Raw genomic sequence first — 18012 nt, forward strand, 5'->3', positions numbered from 1 at the left:
CCCAATCCCTAATCCAGTATTGCATGCGGAACCATCAACGAATAGTTTCCATTCTAAGGGATCCTTTTCGACAGGTGCCTTGCCCTTCCTGGTTGATGGCTCAACTGGTTGCTCCTTTCTCGTAGGAGGTTGTGGAGCCACTGCAGGAGAAAACTCTACTACAAAGTCTGCCAATACCTGCCCCTTTATTGTAGTGCGTGACAGGTAATCAATATCGTACTGACTCAACTCTACCGACCAGGTTGATATACGTCCCAAGCAATCTGCCTTTCGTAGCAAAGATTTCAACGGAAACTCAGTGTAAACCACAATTCTATGACTCTGGAAATAATGGGGCAACTTTCTAGCTGCTGTCCTCAATGCCAGGACCAATTTTTCTAGAGGCAGATATCTCGTTTCTACATCTAACAACGTCTTGCTCATGTAGTAGACAGGGATTTGCTCGGATCCCTTGCCCCTCAAAAATACTGCACTAACAGCATGTTCAGAGACTGCTAAGTACAAAATTAAGGACTCACTCGGTTCAGGAGTAGACAAAAGTGAGGCCGCGGCCAAGTACTTCTTTAGGTCTTTGGAATGCCTGTTCGCATTCTGCTCCCCATTCGTATCCTTCTCTCTTTTTCAGCAACTGAAAGAAGGGCCTACACTTATCGCTGGACCAGCTGATGAATCTGTTAAGGGCTGCTGCCATTCCAATCAGTCTTTGGACCTCCTTCGTGGTCCTCGAACTTTAGAGCCTCTGCAAAGCTATTATTTGGTTAAGATTTGCCTCTATTCCTCTTATGGTCGCAAGGTGACCCAAGAACTTCCCTGAGCTTACTCCAAACGCATACTTCGAGGCATTGAGCTTCAGCTTGTACTCTCTCAGAATCTCCAAGGCTTCCTTTAAGTCTGCTATGTGGTCCTGCCTCTCTTTGCTCTTGACCACCATATCATCTATGTACACCTCCATAGTTTTGCCGAGCAACTTTTTTAGCATAATCGTTGCCAACCTTTGGTATGTTGCACCGACATTCCTCAAACAAAAAAGCATGACACTGTAACAGTATAGCCCTCTTGGTATGATAAAGGAAGTCTTCTCTTCATCGGGCCCATACATGGCAATCTGATGATACCCCCGATATGCGTCAAGGAAACTCATCCGCCCATACCTAGCTGTTGCATCCACCAGTTGATCTATCCTTGGGAGGGGGAAATTGTCCTTTGGACTGGCCTTGTTCAAATCCATGAAGTCCACAAAGACACGCCACTTCCCATTCTTTTTCTTTACCACTACAGTGTTGGACAACCACTATGGGTAGTAAACTTCTCGTATGGCCTTTGCTTCCAGTAATCGGTCAACCTCCTCGATAATAGTGTCCATGTGTTGTACGGCTAATCGTCTCTTTTTCTGCATCATGGGCTTGTGTTGTGGATCTACATTCAAGTGGTGGCAAATCACGTTTGCATCCACCGCAGGCATCTCTTCGGGTACCCAGGCAAACACGTCAACATGTTCCTTGAGGAATCCCACCAACTCTTTTTCTTCTTCTTTGCACAGGTTTTCCCCAACCAGAAAATACCTTTCTGGATTAGTTTCATTGATCTGGACCTTTTTCAATCCTTCCACCATTTTCTCGGCGGGATTTGCCCCAACATCTTCGATGGTCGGCTGATTTGGATTTTCAATAGCTTGGACCAACTTTGCTTTGGGTGCCTTTTTGATTATAGAAATCTAGCACTGATGGGCAACCTTCTGGTTTCCTTTAATCCTTTCAATGCCATTAGATCCGGGAAATTTTACCATCTGATGGTAAGTGGAAGAAATCGCCCTCATCTTGTGCAACCACATTTTTCCTATAATCGCGTTATAAGAAGATGGTACATCCACTACTAGGAAGTCAGTTCGCAATATCACTGTTCCTGCCCAAACAGACAACATTACTTTGCCTAATGGCCAAACTGCTCCTGCATCAAACTCGACCAAAGGAGTCATTGATTGTACTAGATCCGCCTGGGTCAGTCCCAGCTTCTTGAAAGCATCGTAATATAGCACCTCAATGCAACTTCCTGAATCCACCAGAACCCTTTCGATATCATACTCCCCAATTCGTAAGGTTATGACCAAAGCGTCATTATGTGGAACCTGGACTCCTCCCAGGTGCTCATCTATGAAGACTATGCCCTCGTTGCATATTTTTTCTTCATGTCTTCTTTTCTTTCCCATTTGCATGACATGTTGGTCGTGCTTAATCTGCCTTTGGAGCAATCTCACCTCATTTCTCGTATAAGGCTTGGCCAATTCATGTATCATATGGATTACGCCCCTTGGATTTTGTTTGTAATCCAACTCCATTGCTTTCTCTTTATCCTTGGGGTCTTTCTGGATAAATTCTTTGAGGTAGCCATGAGAGACCAAATCATCAAGGTGCCTCTTAAACATCTCACAGTCTTCAATCATGTGGCCCCAGTCCTTGTGGTAGCTGCAGTTCTGAATCGTAGCCCACTTTGCGTCTTTATCTCCTCCCAGGCTTAGGGGCCATGTGAAATAAGGCTAATTCTTTATTCGATAAAGAATCCTATAGATTGGTTCTTTCCAAACCGTATTTATTGAAAAGAAGGACTTGGGATCAGGAGCTCGTTTCTCCCTGTACGGCTCTTTCTTAGCTTGCCCATATTCTTTTCGCTCCCAGTAGGTATTGGGCTCTAGTTTATCTACATTCTTCGCAGGTCCCTTGGCTTGCTCGGCAACCACCTTGCTGTCTTCCTGGAGTATGTCATTCTCGTTCCTGGCATGCTGCTCTATTCGTTCCATTAGCTCTGCCAGTGTTCCTACTGGACTCATGTTCAATGACTTACGTAGCTCCCCCCAAACAGGCAACCTGGTCTTGAACGTGGCTATTGCGTACTCCTCACTACAACTTTCAATCTCGTTAAAAGTCTCCCAGTACTTTTTCACATAGTCCCTGATCGGCTCGTCCTCTCCTTGGTTCATAATGGAGAGGCTCTCAAAAGTCTTTGGTGCTCTTCTGCTCGTTAGGAACCGAGTAGTGAATTCTTCGGCTAACTGCCTCTATCCTCGGATGGGGCACGGACCCAACTTATGGAACCAAGACAACGCTAACTTACCCAAACTCGATGGGATCATAAACATTGCATAAATATTGCATGTTGGTAGTGTTGTATGTGTGCTATGGGATCATAGAGGATGAACGTACCGTGCTTCACCTTGCTCGGTAGCCTTGCCTCTTACAACCTTTTTGCAAAGGGGGAGGATGCTATATTGCTGAGGGCCTTCCGTGCTGCTTCTCGTGCAGACATGGTCCCCTCTTCACGTTCCTTTGACTTGTTGGGAGCATTCTTTTCCCAATCTGAATCAGGCCTCTCGTACCTGTCCCTGTGGTGTTTCCTTATTTCCTCTTTCGAGGAAGAGGAATTTCAGCTCCTGCTCCTTCTTTTTTGTGAAGAAGTCCTCTGCTGCTCTAGTGTTTAGTTTTTACTTCTGTTCCTCATTTTTCGTGGAAAAGCTCTATTCCGCCGAGGAGTAGGACTCTGGCTCCTTCTTCGTGAAGGAGGCTTCTTGTAGTCCACCATAGCATGTCTGTCTCCCCTGGAATTTCTTCGTGAAAGTCCAGAGTCCTCAGGATGTTCTTGGATCCCTTCCAACTCTCGAATCTCGTGTTCTAGTTTCTTGATCAAACGAGCAAACTCCTCGATTTCCTGCCTCTTTTTGTCGAGGATATCTTCACTGTTGTGCACACTTCTTGAGTGTGCAACTGATTCCCTTTCACGGTGGGATTTACTCCTCCATGTGGACTCCGTGGCCGTCTTGCCCTCCCTATTCTTAAAGCTATCAATACGGTCAGAGGGTTACCCTTGCTTGACACCTTCCTCCCATGTTCACCTTCAGGCTTTCTCGAAGCCCCTGGTGGGGATTAATCACCTCCACCACCTAGCAGATTCTTTAGGTCGAGTGGCGTCATTGGATTTTCTTCCATCATGGTCGTTTTTCAAAAAGAACTCTTTCGTTTCCCATAGATGAAGCCATTTGTAGCGGGATGAAAACAATTAGTGCTTAGAATAACACTAGATTGCAACGGCTTCTCGTGCCTCTTCACCAGAACCCTAGTTCATTGTCAGGACCCTAATCTAAAAAATAGACAAGGGGTGAGTGCACCTTTGCCTCTTGTGGCAAAGGCCCTCTGATGCCTAAGTTAGTATCACGTACTAGAGAAATCCCTAAATAACAGTAGGAAGTATCGAATAATGCAACGTATTGCGTACATTTTACCTTTAGGTTTACCTCGTATTTATAGATTCATAGATGCTTGCTGCCCAAGCATCCCTGTTGCCCTAGGATTCCTAACTCGTATAGGAAACCCAAGATATCTTGGATTCTTGTTTCCTTATCAGTTCATTACCTTAGTCCTCTTAGGACTCTTTTCCATTAGTGGCTGAACATCCCATTCCCGTTGGGTATCTTTCCTTGATCCTTTTTCTCAAGATCTTATTCCTTTACGAAATTCCACTATTCTGGAACCTTCCCAAGTGTTCCTTGCACCTGGGGCTACTTTCCCCAGATTTCTCCTCCTGTTCGGCCTTCTCATTGCCGAACAGGCTACTTGGACCAGATTTTTCCTCCTTTCGGCCTTCTCATTGCCGAACAGGCTACTTGGACCAGATTTTTCCTCCTGTTCGGCCTTCTCATTGCCAAACTGGCTACTTGAACCAGTGACTTCACATGTCACTGTACCTATATCAATCTCTTGGTCCAACAACTTCTCATGTTTGCTAGACCTTGACCTCTTATAGACTTCCTGAACCAATGACTTCTCATGTCGCCGGTCCTCATTGCCGACCACTGTATTGCACGACGACTTATCCTATCTTAATCAAACCATGGTCCCACGTAGCACGTGTTCGGACCCTCTTTGAGCCTGTTCAGGAATACCTCCCTACATCCTGAACGATCGAAAGTTCGGTTGAATTGAATTTGGATGTGCCACGGAGGCATTTGATTGGAAAAATGACACTTTTTGTACCAAAAACACAAATTTATGTGAACCGACAAAATTGACACTTCCACACAGTCACAAATACGTAACATGACCTGTGTGAGGTGGCCAAATGTCCAAAAGTTGCTTCGAAATGAGTTTGGACTTGTTGCGAGCTCATTTGAATGGAAAAAATGGCGCTTTTCGTACTAAACCCTCTGATTTTGATTTGAACAGACAAAGAACATTGCCGTGAAGTCATCTTATCTCATTGAAACATGTCTGGACAGTTGGAAGTAAGTTTAAAAGCTTAGAAGTGGTTTTGAGTGATCAAAAGTAGTTTCTGCAGAAAATTGCAGACTGGTGTCCAGTGCTAGGGAGTGATGTTGAGTTTGATACCCAACACCTGGTTCTGGTTCTTTTGTCCTGAACACTTGCTTCAAAAACCAATTTCTGTTGTTCCCCAAGGTTACTTTGTCTACCATTATGCCTGTTTCCCACACTTTGACTGTGCTTATGACTTGACCACTTTGTGTTCGAGATAAAGTGCAGACCCTTTTGATGCATTTTCTTGTTTTTTATGCCCATACTTGTATTTGAAGAGTAATTAGAATAAAATTGAGTTATGAGAGTTTCTCCTTTTTGGTTCATCAAATCCGTACTTGTTAACACTTGTCAATTTTTGATTTTATTTGAAAATGTGACCGAACCTCGAGATAAGACTGCCTACATATTCTTTTGCAAAGAAATCAGGTCATGACGTAGTTTAGGGTAGGATTCACTCGAGTATTGACACTCTCCTTTTGCGCTCTAAATTTTGCCTAGTACAGCCCTTTCGAGTTTTCGGCCTAGTGAGCTTTTTCTTTGATTTTTGTGCCTTAACTTTTGCCTAAGTCGCCCTTGCAGGTGTTCAGCCTAGCAGGCTTTTGCTATAATTTTTGCTTGGGTCTGCCCGCCCTTGTGGTTTTCAGCCCAACGAGCTTCTCTCAGGGGTAGTAGTGCTTGAGTTGATCCACATTGACTAGTGTTAAGAATTTGTTGTTGTTAAGGTCGATGAGTTATGCTGCTCCTCCGGACAGAATGGTCTTGATAATGTAGGGCCCAACCTACTTTCGTCAGAACTTTCCCCTTAGATCAACGACAAGTGCTCGGATTTCCTTCATAACCATGTCCCCCTCCATTAGATTTCTGGATTACACCTTTTTGTCGAATTTATGGGCGATTCTTCGTTGATAGCCTTACACATGGTAAAGGGCTTTTAGTTTGCTTACGTCACATTCTGCCATGACTCTTAGCAATGGTTCCTATAACTCGATGGAGAGAACGGCTTTCGTGCCGTACACCAAGTACTAGGGTGTTGCTCCAGTTGGAGTACATACGGATGTCCGGTACCCCCAAAGTGCTAGTGGCAATTGCTCGTGTCAATTCTGTATCGACTCAGTGGTTTTCTCAAGGATTGCTAAGATAGTTAATTGCCTTCTCAACCCCATCGTCTCCTTCTTGTGCCAGCTTGCATCCCATTGAGGACGCGGTGAAGGATCAAAAGTTTTCCTGGGACTGGTGGCATCAAAGAGACCTTTTGACGAAACATCGGCACACAAGTTGAGGTCGAGTTGGATTTTTCCAAGGAAGCTTTGCACGTCCTTCTTAGATTGCGGCGGCTTCGTTTCAAGAATGGCTTGGATTTTCGAAGGGTCTACTTCGATATTTCGAGCAATGCCCGATTTTTCTCTATTTTGCTTAACAGCTTTTGCATTGGGATAGAGGGTAATTCGGTGTTCCGCGATTTCATGATCGATTCCAGGCATGTGGGACCATGTAAAGACGTCTTTGAGTTCTTTGAGTAAACTTATGTATTCTTGGCGCTCCTCCGGAGACAACTGTAGGGGGATGAAAACAATTGGTGCTTAGGATAGCACTAGATTGCAACGGCTACTCGTGCCTCTCCACCGGAACCCTAGTTAGTCGTCGGAAACCTAATCTGTAAAACAGAGAAGGGGTGAACGCACCTTTGCCACGGGTCCGATGCCTAAGTTAGTATCACATACTAGCAATAAACCCTAATTATCAGTAGGAGCACTCTAGTACCTATCTATAAGAATAAAGGGGATATCCAAAGCTGCAACAACTATAGAAGTATTAAATTGATGAGTCATACGATGAAGTTGCGGGAAAGAGTTATTGAGCATCGCTTGAGGATGGTGACTACGGTGTCAGAGAAACAGTTTGGGTTCATGCCTGGAAGATCAACCATGGAAGCTATCTACTTATTAAGGAGAATGGTAGAAAAACATAGAGCAAAGAAGAAGGATCTCCATATGGTTTTCATACACTTAGAAAAGGCTTATGATAGGGTGCCTAGAGACATCATATGGTGGGTTCTGGAGAGAAAGGGAGTGACCAAAGGGTATATCGAGGTAATTAGAGACATGTATGAAGGTGCCGTCACTACCATTCGATCATCGGTAGGGGAAACAAGTGAATTCCCAATCACTGTAGGATTGCATCAAGGGTCAGCCTTGAGCCCGTACCTTTTTGCCTTAGTTATGGATGAATTGACTAGACAATTTCAGGAGGATATCCCATGGTGTATGATGTTTGCAGGTGACATTGTCCTCGTAGATGAAACCACTAGAGGTGTTAATACGAAACTAGAAATTTGGAGGGAAGCATTAGAGTCAAAGGGTTTTCAAATAAGTAGGAGTAAAATCGAGTATATGGTGTGCAAATTTAGTGGTACCAGCAGTGCGCAAGAAGAAAGAGTGATGATCCAAGACCAGGAGATACCTAAGAGTGATCATTTTAGATATTTAGGCTCAATCATTAGTAGAGATGGAGAGATTGCCGATGATGTGACCCATAGGATCCAAGTGGGGTGGCTCAAGTCGAGAAGCGCTAATGGTGTATTGTGTGACAAGAGGGTACCCATAAAATTGAAGGGAAAATTCTGTGGAACTGCCATCAGACCAACGATGCTTTACGGCACAGAATGTTGGCTTATTAAGAAACAACAGGTGAACAAGATGAGTGTAGCAGAAATTAGAATGTTGAGGTGGATGTGTGGCAAGACTAGAAGAGACAGGATTAGAAATGAAATGGTTCGTGAGATGGTAGGCATAGCACCCATAGAAGCGAAGTTGAGGGAAAATAGGCTAAGATGGTTTGGGCATGTCTACCGTAGACCAGGAGATGCAGTAGTTAAAAGAGCAGATAGAATAGTTTTGGGTAGCAATACTATGGGGAGCGGTAGACCTAAATTGATATTAGATGCCGTGGTGCGCAACGATATGAGTATAGTAGGTTGGTGTGAACAAGTGGCCCTCGACAGGGCTCAATGGAGGAAAAGAATTCATGTAGCCGACCCCAAGTGAATGAGACTTAAGGCTCGGTTTGGTTTGGTTTGGTTATTAGTAGGAAACTCGTATAATGCAAAGTGCAGCGTATTGCGTACCATTTACCTCTAGGTTTACCTTGTATTTATAGATTCATAGATGCTTGCTGCCCAAGCATCCCTGTTGCCCTAGGATTCCTATCTCGTATAGGAAACCCAGGATATCTTGGATTCTCGTTCCCTTATCAGTTCATTACTTTAGTCCTTTTAGGACTCTTTTCCATAACTAGCTGAACATCCTATTCCCGTTGGGTATCTTTCCCAGATCCTACATTCTCGGGATGTCATTCTTTAATGGAATACCGCTATTTTTGGACCCTTCTAGAGTATTCCTTGCTCCTGAGGTTGCTTTCCCCAGATTTCTCCTCTTGTTCGGCCTTCTCATTGCTGAACAGGCTATTTGGACTAGTGACTTCACATGTCACTGCTCCTTTATTAGCCTCTTTGTCTAATAACTTCTTATGTTTACTGGACCAAGACTCCGTACAACCTTTCTGGACCAATGACTTCCCATGTCACTGGTCAATATCATTGAACAGTGTCTTGCACAGCGACTGTCCCAATTATTTTTACACCATGGTCCCTCGTACCAGCCTATTCGGGCCCTCTTTGAACCTGTTCGGGAATACCTCCCTACAATTGCTCCCCAGCTTTACCCGTTATTTCTACTTTGAATAACGAGCAAAGCTCCCAAGCATCGAGCAAATTTATTCTGCTTCTGCACCTCATTTCGCATATTTGGTGCAACACTCATCATTAGTCCAGGCTAAACGTCTCTTCGTTTGGGCTAGACAGGCTTTTCCCGCACCTGCCTTTACAGGTGGCATGCCTCGTACCGCCCATATTAAATGCGAATGGACATCCTCTATGGAACGGGATGCCCAAACGGCGTCTGAAGTGACGTCTCACATACGCCACCCCACTCATTAGGGTATATGTGGGATTTCGTCCCTTTTTGAAACCCCCACTCCTTCTTAAGACTCCGTCTGCAAAAGGAAGACTTGTGCATAACCACCATTGAAGCACTGTTCATCGTCTCGAGGCCCCTTCCCTTTTGCATTTTAGGAACCCTGATCGTTACTCCATAAGTCATTGTTCTCTATTTTCCCTCATTATTTTTGATTTAGGGTTTCTTTCTCGCTTAGGGTTTTTTCAACACCCCATTTCTCGTCTGTAAAACACACCTTCTAGCATTAGGAAGGTTCAGGCGGCACTGCAACACTCCCCAAGCGATGGCCCAATTCAGATCTCGTTACAAGATCCCTGATAACATGGCCACTGCTCTAGCCCCTGAGGACGCCATACGCGAGTGTCCTGATCATGACACCCTCCACATTCCAGTAGTCGCCGTTGTTGAGGGTAGTGTTAGGTTTCCCTTGGCACCCCTGCTTCATCAGGTCCTAGCCCATTATTGACTATCCCCGATGCAAGTTTCTGCCAATTTCTTTTGTGTTGTCATGGGTGTCAATGCCATCAATCAAATGCTAGGCACATCCCTAGGTTTACATGACATTCACCTTCTTTATAGCATCTCTAGAACAAAAGATGCCCTTACATACTATTTGAAAAGCAAGGACTCTAGAAAAAAAATAGTCCTTGAGCTTCCTGACTCTACTCGGGGGGATGACAACGATTTTCTTATCATCACGGGGAATTTTGAGCCCAGAGATAAGGATGGCCAGGTGATAGGATTCCATGCCCCTCACAGATTTGGGCGCCCACGTTAGTTATTTCCTCTTGTTTTGTTTGTTTTTCTTTTAATCAAAGCTTCCTCATGCTTTTACTAATGTTTTATGTTGCATATTTCGTTGCAGCCACAAACGTCAACCAGGGTCACGACATCATCACCCCACAAGTCCACGTCGCAGATATCAATCAGGCGTTAGCTTTCAACGGGCAAGGCACACATCTTATTGGTCGAGCAAGAGCAGCCCAAGTGCTTTTCAGCTACAGAGCGTCTTACGGGGGGTTCATTGACCGGCAAACCTATGCAGCTAATAACCCAGCACTCCTTGGCCCTTCGAGCTCAAACCCCGAACAACAAGGAGAAAGGCATTCTCAAACCCTCCAATTCCTTACGATCCTATTCCTCTCGCCGAGGAAACTTCTACTTCCACATCAAGTGGCTACACTCCTTCTCCTCCACCTTCAACTCAAGAGATGAACCAGTCAATCAACCTTGGCAGCCTTCTAACCGTTCCCGGCGCTGGTCGGGGTCGTGGCATTTCTCGGAGCTACAGTAGTTCCCAGGGCCATGGTCGTCGGGCCCATACTCAAACTAAAGCACCTCCTAGGGTTTTCACCAAGTGAGGTGGCCGACGCTCATCGTGACAAGCATCAACGCCTTGATTCATCTTCAATCGATATTGCTGCTCCTGATGGAACCCTTACAACCCGTTGGTCCACAACCACGATTCCAGCCTGGGCTCCTCATCTATGTCATGGAAATTGTCCCGTAAACATACGAGACAGTGCTAAATCCGAGGACACTACACTGGCCCTGTCTCAAACCTTCTTACTTCCTGGAGATATGCAAAGGGAGGTGCAAAACTCTTTTGACAAATTTCTCAGCTCCCTCATGGTTCACAGTGCTAACGTTTGCCCCTTTAACCTTTCGCACCTGTATTTTGTTGTACTTGTATTTACTAAGTTCTGTATGCTGTGTCAAGTCTGTACAAAAAATGGTGGCAATGGCCTAAAGGCTTGGCCAGGTGGAACCACAGTGCGCTAAGTTGGCCAGTGATAATGCCAATATGGAACGCACAATTGCTCACCTTGAGAGAGAGAGAAACCAAACTCGGGGATTTGCAGATGAGCTGAAAAGCAAACTAGACGGGGCTAAAGACAGCCTGAACCAGACCCTCATGGAACTAGAAGCAAGTAAAAATGAAGCCAAGGGTTCGTATCAGCAGGGGTACAACGAAGGTGTCAACGTAGCTACTGAAAGTTACAAGACCCAGATGCCTGCTATCCAAGACCAAATCTGGGCTGCGTCTTGGACAACATGCCTCAGGAAATCAAGTACGGCTGAATCATCCCCGCTGTGGATTGAAAACAATCTCCCGAGTATTATGGCAGCGTTGACCGAGGAAGAAGTTCTGGAGGAGGAGGATAGCCTGGACAGGGAGTTGAATGCACAAATCTTCGAGCAACCTGGTGCTGATGCTGATCAAGCTGATGAAGTGCCCTACCCTAGCCAAAAGGAAGCCAGTGGTGGTCCTGCTGAAGGTAGCACGGTTGTGGAGGACACACTCGTTCAAGCTTCCCCTCCTGCCATCCAAGACCTTACCGCCAAAGAGTAAGTATAATTTCATCCCTTATGAACAATCTTTAACTTTTCAGAACAATTAGTTGGCCCCGCTTGGCCTTAGAGCTTGCCTTGCGCGGCACATGGTACATTTTCAAACATTTGTTAAAACAAGTATTTGGCCTCTCGAGGCATAACACTGACTTTTGCTTGCTTGGCTTTGCCAGGCCTACATGTAGTGACTTTAAACTTCTGTTAGTGGCTATTCGTAGCCATTTGTTGCCCCAACTGTGCAATTTCAATATATTGCACGCTTTATGTATGCACTCAAAGTTCTTTGTACTTTTAGAGAATAAGTGCTAATATGCGTGTAAGTTGCCTAAGTGTTTTCATACTTAGCTTAACGTTGCATGTTCTCATTTGCACCCCAAGTTTGTTCATACTTTGACAGGCTCGTAAGTTTCTCATATTTAGATAAATTTGCATGTTCACATATGCTCCCCAAGTTTCACATACTTGGATAAATGCCCACTAAGTTTACTCATACTTATGAAAAAATACTCAAGTAATTGTACTTGGATGATTTGCATGTCCTCGTATGCACCCCAGTTTGTTCAAACTTGGTTAAGTTCCTAAGTTTTCTCGTACTTAGCTGTCTGTGCATGTGATCATATGCACCTAAGTATTTCATACTTAGAGATTTATTGCTTCTAAGTGTCCCATACTTAGACTGGTGCCCAAATGTATCCATACATTGGCAAAATGGTGCATGTCTGTCGTATGCATCCCAAGTTTATTCATACTTGGTCAAGTTTTGAATTTGCTCATAATTCATACTGCACGTATTACACCTCTCTAATCCCCAATAAGAAGCGAGAAAAGGAGGTGTACAACTTTCTAGCTCCGTATTCAAATAAAAGAAAGAAGTGGAAATTCATAATCATAAGAGGCCATAAAGTTTGTAAAAATTTATAATCAAAATCTTTATTCATAAACTGATAACTCAAGGAGGCGTTATGCGTACCCCTTGCAACTACCAAGAGATAAAAAACAAGAGAATTCTATTCGTAATTCCCACACAATCACGATGTGCATCGTAAAACAGAATGAAAAAATAAACTGAAGTCTTTCACGCAAAGAACTTCCTCAAATTATGGACATTCCAAGGCCTTGGTACCAGGTTCCCGTTTAGGTCTGCCAAACAATAAGCCCCAATGCCCACTATCTCAGTTACTCGATATGGGCCTTCCCAATTGGCCCCCAACTTGCCCTCGTTGGCCACCTTGGTATTGCCAAGCACCTTACGAAGCACAAAGTCTCCAATGCCAAATTCTCTTGGGTGGACATGCATGTTGTAGTTTTTCATCAGCTGCTCCTGATATGAGGCCAAATGAACCAGAGCCCTTTCTCTCTGTTCCTAAGCCAGATCCAATTCAATCTCCAAGGCTCTATCATTGCCTCCACTTTCAACCAAAGTGGTCCTGTTGGTTGGCAAACCCACCTCCAATGGAATAACAGCCTCTGTTCCATATGTTAATGAATAGGGGGTCTTTCCCATAGACCTCCTAGGAGTTGTTCAGTGCGCCCACGGGACCAATGGCAATTCGTTCGAGCCACTTCCTCTTTGCTTTGTCCAACCTCTTCTTGATCCCGTCAAGTATGGTTTTGTTGGATGCTTCCGCTTGCCCATTACTCTATGGGTAGGCTGGGGTCGAGTAATAATTCCTAATCCCATATTGGGCACAAAAGGCCTTCAACTTCTTCTGAAATTGGGACCCATTATCCGTAATCAACGAATAAGGGACCCCAAATCAAGTAATAATACTCTTCCACATGAACCTTCTATCATAGGTTCAGTGATCTTGGCCAATGGCTCTACCTCAATCCACTTAGTGAAATAATCTGTTGCTACCAACAGAAATTTCCTATTCCAAGTTGCCTTGTGGAGTGGACCCACGATGTCCATCCCCCATTGTGCGAATTGCCAAGGACTTGTCAACGGCACCAGATCATCGGCTGGTGTTTAGATCATCAGTGAGAATTTCTGGCACTTCTCACAAATCTTTCCATACACCTTTGAATCCTCCTGCATGTGCGGCCACCAGTAACCCTGGTTTATTGCTCAGTGGGCAATGGACCTGCCTCCAGCATGGCTTCCACATGTTCCCTCGTGAATCTCATGGAGAAACTTTTGCACCATCTTGGGGTGCACACAAAGTAAGTATGGTCCAGTGAAGGACTTTCTGTATAACTTTCTTTTAGGTGACAGCCAAAATAGTCTAGATTTTTTCTTTATCTTGTGAGCCTCCTTTTTATCCGTGGGGAGTGATCCATCTCGTAAAAACTCCACAATTGGATCCATCCAACTTGATCCTTGGTTCACGTCCAAGACCAATTCCACACTTCTTCCAATACTTGGCTCAGCAAGATAATCCACTGCCACCTTCCTCTTAACTCGGTTGGCAGAGTTGTAGCCAACCATGCCAGCGAATCTGCATGGGCATTCTGCCCAAAACTTATCTGCTTAATGTACACATTCTCAAACGTGTCAAGCAAATCCTAGGCGGCCTCCACATAGGCTGCCATTTTCTCATTCCGGGCCTCATATAGTTCGGATAGCTGGTTCACCACAAGCTGTGAATAACAGTACGCCCTTATTCTCTTTACCTTCATGGTCTTTGCACTTCTTAAACCTGCTAGGAATGCCTCATACTCCGCCACATTGTTTGAAGCACTGAAACCCAGTCGAAGGGACCATTCCAACATTACTCCCTCAGGAGGAAAGAGCACAACTCCAATCCCTAAACCAGTATTGCATACGGAACCATCAATGAATAGTTTCCATTCTAAGGGATCCTATTCGGCAGATGCCTTAACCTTCCTGGTTATGGCTTAACTAGCTGCTCCTTTCTCATAGGAGGCTGTGGAGCTACTGCAGGAGAAAACTCTGCTACAAAATCTGCCAACACCTATCCTTTAATTGTTATGCGTGGCTGATAGTCAATATCGTACTGGCTAAGTTCCACCGACCAAGTCGATATTCATCCCGAGAAATTTGCTTTTCGTAGCAATGATTTCAACGGAAACTCTATGTAAACCACAATTCTTTGACTCTGGAAATAATGAGGCAACTTCCTTGCCGTTGTTCTTAGTCCCAGGACCAATATCTCAAGTGGCAGATATCTCGTTTCTGTGTCTAACAATGTCTTACTCACGTAGTAAATAAGGATTTGCTCGGATCCCTTGTCCCTCAATAATACTACACTAATAGCATGTTCAGAGACTGCTAAGTACAAAGTTAAGGACTCACCTGGTTCAGAAGTAGACAAGAGCGGGGCCGCTGCCAAGTACTTCTTCAGGTTTTGGAACGCCTTTTCGCATTCAACTCCCCATTCGTATCCTTCTCTCCTTTTCAGCAACTGAAAGAAGGGCCTACACTTATCGTTGGACCGGCTGATGAATCTGTTAAGAGCTTGTCACGCCCTCAATTTTCAACATAAATAAATAATCCATTTCAATAAATGATCCTCGCACAATATATATATTATACCCAAAAGAGAATTTTCAAAAGATTATTTACAAACCAAGTTCCCCAAGTTTAAACATTTACAACATTGGCACCACGGCCCGAATTCCATAGCTAGTTAAAAGAGTAAAATTTAGAGGTTACATAATATCTGAAATTAAAAGACTTCAAATAAATTTACAATTTCATCTTTCCAAGAGATCATACAAAAGACGATGAAATCACTTCTCGGCGGCTTTCAAAAGAGATAAGATCAAGCATGCACACCATGCACTTCGCGTCAAGGTCTTTAAGATATACCTGAAAATGATAGGTTGAGCTACACTAGCCCAGTAGAAATTTTTGTACTCAAGCTATATGTAAATGCGATGAAACACGCAATAAGAGTGAATGATTTTCAATGAACGATCGAAGGTACAAAAGGCACAATAAACCGACGAACAACGACTACGGAATTCAATACGTCTTATAGATATGCCTAGCCATTTATACATCAATCTAGAGGTAGCGTTAAACACACATCAATCAAAATGACAACGACAATTTCTCAAACCAATTCAAGTCTCCTCAAATGAATGCCACACTTGACTTTCCCATCCTTTTCCATTTACCATCAAGCCTCTTTTCATAAAAGAAAACATTCCTTTTTGATTTTCAAAATAATTTTGAGAAATACTCTCGACCTCTACTAGTCAAACTCCGTTGATTCGAGTTTGAATAGCCGGAGTCCATTGATTCTGCGCACGAATACCAGAAACCGTTGATTCACTCAAGAATAGCCGGAGAATTTTAATAAAAATCCTTTTTCAAAAAAAGACAAGTTCCTTTCTTTTCAAATCCTTAGTAGAGTCAGTTGTTTATCTCTTTCTTTAACGGTCATCATCTCAAGCAGCAAACAGTTCAAGTAACAACGTATACTTCTGACATCAACTTCAACATTCTTCATTTTATGAGAAATTCAACTGTGTTACCACCCCATGCGTGACAGTGAACTCTCTTTCTACCTGGGTTTCCGCCTTACCACATTTTGCGTAACGGGCCCTCTAGAGTCTCTGCATTACCACACCTTGCGTTGCAAGACCCTCAATTCAAAATTCACAACTCACATAAACACATAAGCATTAACAATCCGAATACAAGGAGACAACACTTCCCAAGGTCACATGCTTTCATTCATCATCATTCAATATATTATAAACTCATAAACATGTCCTTTTGTACATCATTAAATACCTTAGGTTCATGTTATCCTTCAAAGTCTATCACGATGCCTTATGTCACGTACCGAACCCAAAAATGACTCTACAACACATCATCCGCTAGGTTCTAAATGAGAATCTTATAGATTAGATGCCAAAAGAACCTAGGAAGGTCAATAAAATGAAGCATGAGGATACGGGTTACTCTATTCTCATCTAGACCGTTAGGAAAACCCCCATCGACCAACGATGTACCCTACGATATACTTTATGGCCTACGGTACTCAATAACGCCTCCATAGTACATTTCTCAATTCACCAATCATCACGTCATTTAATAATGCTTAACAAGTCTATAGCGATCATTAAGACATACTACAACATCTACTTCAATAAACCAAAAGTGTAAAATAAAGAACGAGTATCCTAACCGTTTAATTCTACACTTTTCTAAGCTACGACGAGGGCCCAAAGTGGTCGATTGGTCAATGAATCTGTCGAGGTACGAACAATTAAGTTGGAAGTGATTGGAAGCTATTCAAAAGGTGTTTGAAGTGTTCGGGGTTCGAATCGGCACGAGAAGAAACAAAAGAACCAAATCTGTCCGGAACAGAAAAGGGGTATTGATACCCCTGATCGAGGTATCAATACCTGGCCAGAGTCTGGTCCAAAGGAGAGTGGGGTATCGATACCCCTTTTAAGGGTATCAATACCACAGAGTTTTTCTGCAGATTTTTTAGCTTTTCAACAATGAAACTCCAATAACAAACAACGAACCAAGCACGATCAAGGCACATAATTAGCCCATAAACACATAGAGAGAGTAAGAAATCCCTACCTCAAGTGATTTGAACGAGACCCAAGCGATTGATCGAAATCCAAGCGAGCCCCAGACCTCCAAAGCGACCAAGAACTTCCCTCCAAGCTTGACCCACGAAATTTTGAGCTCGAGAACGCGATTGGAGGGCCGAGGGGTGGTTGATCTTTAAGGTTCTTAAGGTCTTGGAGGAGTTTTGAGTGAAAGGAGATGAGAGGGAGAAATTTCGAATGAGAGGGAGAGAGAGGGATGGTAGAGAGAGAGAGAAGAGATGAAAATTAATCTCCTACAATGCATACACCCACTATATATACCCCTATATCTTTTAATCACACACCCACTCCCTCAAGATTCAATTCCCTCATTTCAATCCTTAATCCAAATAGCCACAAAATAAACTATATTCTTTTAATTAGTCAATTAATAAACAATTCAAATGATAAAAAAAAAAAATACGGGTCTCTACAGAGCTGCTGCCATTCCAGTTAATCTTTGGACCTCCTTCATGGTCTTTGGACTTTGAAGTCTCTACAAAGCTGTTATTTGGTCGGGATTTGCCTCTATCCCTCTTATGGTCACGAAAGAATTTCCCTGAGCTTGCTCCAAACGCACACTTCGAGGCGTTGAGTTTCAGCCTGTACTCTCTCAGAATTTCAAAGGCTTCCTTTAAGTCAGCTATGTGGTCTTGCTTCTCCTTGCTTTTGACCATCATGTCGTCTATGTACACCTCCATAGTTTTGCCGAGCAACTTCTTTAGCATAATCGTTGCCAACCTTTGGTATGTTGCACCGGCATTCCTCAAACCAAAAGGCATGACACTGTAACAGTAGAGCCCTCTTGGTGTGATAAATGAAGTCTT

At 43.7% G+C, this 18012-nt stretch overlaps 1 protein-coding gene across 1 annotated transcript; it reads right to left on the bottom strand.

The window, feature by feature from the left end:
- Nucleotides 1–1291: 1291 nt before the first annotated feature.
- Nucleotides 1292–2824, bottom strand: LOC131299681 (uncharacterized). The gene is made up of 3 exons (XM_058325259.1): nt 2604–2824; nt 1784–2066; nt 1292–1696 (listed from the first exon to the last, which is right to left on the bottom strand). The coding sequence occupies exons 1-3, from the start codon at nt 2822–2824 to the stop codon at nt 1292–1294; spliced, it is 909 nt and encodes a 302-aa protein (XP_058181242.1).
- Between the last annotated feature and the right edge of the window lie 15188 nt (nt 2825–18012).

Source organism: Rhododendron vialii, chromosome 9a, assembly GCF_030253575.1.
Source record: "Rhododendron vialii isolate Sample 1 chromosome 9a, ASM3025357v1".
Classification (NCBI taxonomy): Eukaryota; Viridiplantae; Streptophyta; class Magnoliopsida; order Ericales; family Ericaceae; genus Rhododendron; species Rhododendron vialii.

Coding starts and splice junctions, on each gene's coding strand:
- LOC131299681 (XM_058325259.1), bottom strand. CDS start 2,824: ATGAGTCCAGTAGGAACACTGGCAGAGCTAATGGAACGAATAGAGCAG. Junction 2,067..2,603: donor AAACGAGCTCCTGATCCCAA/GTCCTTCTTTTC, acceptor TGATATCGAAAG/GGTTCTGGTGGATTCAGGAA. Junction 1,697..1,783: donor CTTCCACTTACCATCAGATG/GTAAAATTTCCC, acceptor ATAATCAAAAAG/GCACCCAAAGCAAAGTTGGT.